The sequence below is a fragment of the Propithecus coquereli genome, unplaced genomic scaffold (assembly GCF_000956105.1).
Source record: "Propithecus coquereli isolate 6110/MARCELLA unplaced genomic scaffold, Pcoq_1.0 Scaffold117, whole genome shotgun sequence".
Lineage (NCBI taxonomy): Eukaryota > Metazoa > Chordata > Mammalia > Primates > Indriidae > Propithecus > Propithecus coquereli.
In genome coordinates, this window is record NW_012135747.1 from 2350724 (window position 1) to 2352763 (window position 2040).

General features: G+C 37.8%; 1 protein-coding gene across 1 annotated transcript in view; it reads right to left on the reverse strand.

Moving 5' to 3' along the window:
- Window positions 1-2040, reverse strand: part of MYPN (myopalladin) — a 117901-nt gene that overhangs the window by 22297 nt on the left and 93564 nt on the right. The window contains exons 14-15 of the mRNA XM_012658553.1: window positions 976-1125; window positions 9-38 (exon numbers count right to left, since the gene is read on the reverse strand). Of these exons, the coding sequence (XP_012514007.1) occupies window positions 9-38; window positions 976-1125 (180 nt within the window). The remainder of the gene's footprint in view (window positions 1-8; window positions 39-975; window positions 1126-2040) is intronic.

Genomic DNA, 2040 nt, shown 5'->3' on the forward strand with positions numbered 1-2040 from the left:
CTCTGTACCATCAAGTGGCCAGAACAGCTGATTCTCCCCTGAAAAACAGAAAATGAACAAGATTAAAATAAGAAGAAACCCACATTTTTAAAATGTATGTAAATTTTTCCAGACCAGAACATTATGAAACTTTTGGCTAACTAGTATGAGTTTTTCTTCAGGGGGGCGACTAAAATCAATATAATATGGCTTCTTTCATCACTGTTAATATTACGGGGGGAGAGATTTTTGAGAGTATTGTAATGACTTTCATTTTTAAGCTGAGAAATGAACAGCACAAATGTAAAAGAATTTGAATTCTTATGTACTTAACATTATTTGCAACCACCATGCAGAGAGCATGGCCAATTTTTTTTTTTATATTCCCCTCAGTAAAGATTCTTCAAAACTAAGATTTCAATAGGAAGAGTGGATGAGAGTAGAAATTATAGTTCTGTACTTCCTATTCAAAGAGTAATTGAAGATATTTATTCTGCCATATCTTTTAGGGGAATTTTAAGACGGCCTCATTCAGAAAAGGAAAGTGGAAGATTATGGACTTCCAACTTTAAAAAACAAAATAATCAAAAAAGAGGATGTTATGAGTTTGAGGGACATTCAGAAGGCTTTACAAAGTAATTTGCCTATTTTCTAAAGAACAAAAATGACAGATCATTCCTTGATAGAATGATTTATTGACTGTAAGAGAGTCATGAGTTGATAAACATGAGATACAGCCCCACAGGCCTGGGAGGTATGCAGAGTGAAGAGACAGTACAAATGTCCCTTGACAAGGGCTGAAGGATTGAGGGACCCATCAGTGGCTAACTAGTCTTTTAAATTGTGATGCTGTGCTCTAGTTACACACAATCACAATGCTTCTCATTCATTTTCCACAGCAATCCTCAGTAACTCGCACTTCTAAGGGTCTCATTCACAAGACATCAACCGCTCTTTCCTCAGAGTGCAGCACAGTGCAGAACCCTGCGTCTCCACCTGGGGGTTGGCTGCCATGATGGTGTAGTTGCCATCGTCATCACTGGTGGTGGATTCGATGTGCAGACAACATGTCCCATCTCCTTCTCGCCTCATTTTGCAGTGCTCATTTCTCTTAGAAATCTGCTTCCCATCTTTGAACCAGTAAACCTGAGATGAAAGATAATCAAGGAGATTATACACTGTTCCATTTTCATTATCTTTAGAGGATAATGGTCTAGGGAGTAGAGTGAGGTGAAGGCCAATTGCGACCTCTACAATAAGTGACCCACCCTTTACAAAGCACTTGGAAAAAAAGTTATAAAACATATTCAAAATGATGGTATAATATGCCCCTCCACTTGTACCTATACAGTCTTTAAGCAAAAAATCCAATATAATTTAGGACTAAGGGCTTTTGACAGCTATTTCCTCTTCATAATTAGTTAAAAAGCCACCCTAAGGGCCAGATGTGTCTTAAGCAAAATAATGAAAAGCAGCAGCCTAGATCTTTTCCCATTACCCTATTTATAAGCTCAAGTCTCCTGCAGTTGCAGATCTCAGCACCTAGAATAGCTCACCTTGCTTGAAAGGATAGTGTGGTTTGTTATACTAAGTGGAATGAGGCTGAGATTAACTTGTTAAATTTCTCATCTAGCCAAAATTTAAATATATATATTTTCATGTTTAGTTTTACATGCGTCAAGGAGATCTCTCAAAGACAGAGAAGATAAAATATTGGTTGCAGCTGCCCTCCTCTGCTTTTCCTGGTTACCTAACCATACATGATAACACCCTGCTAATGTTTATGAAAGTAGAGCAGAGAGCCATCCCTGCCACAGCCTCACCAGGTGTAAATCCTTCTCTCTGCCGACTGCCAAAAAATCTGGTGACTCATAAGATTTTTCAGCAGCCAGTGATAATGATATGACATTTTTGGCATTTACCAACCTAATAGTAATGATACAAATATAGCTCACTTTGTGCAACAACAGACACCCTGTGGATATTCAATAAATATTAAAAGGAAAATAACAATTTGGTGAGTCTGATGGTTAAGAGCGTCAATAGCCCAAATATACCATC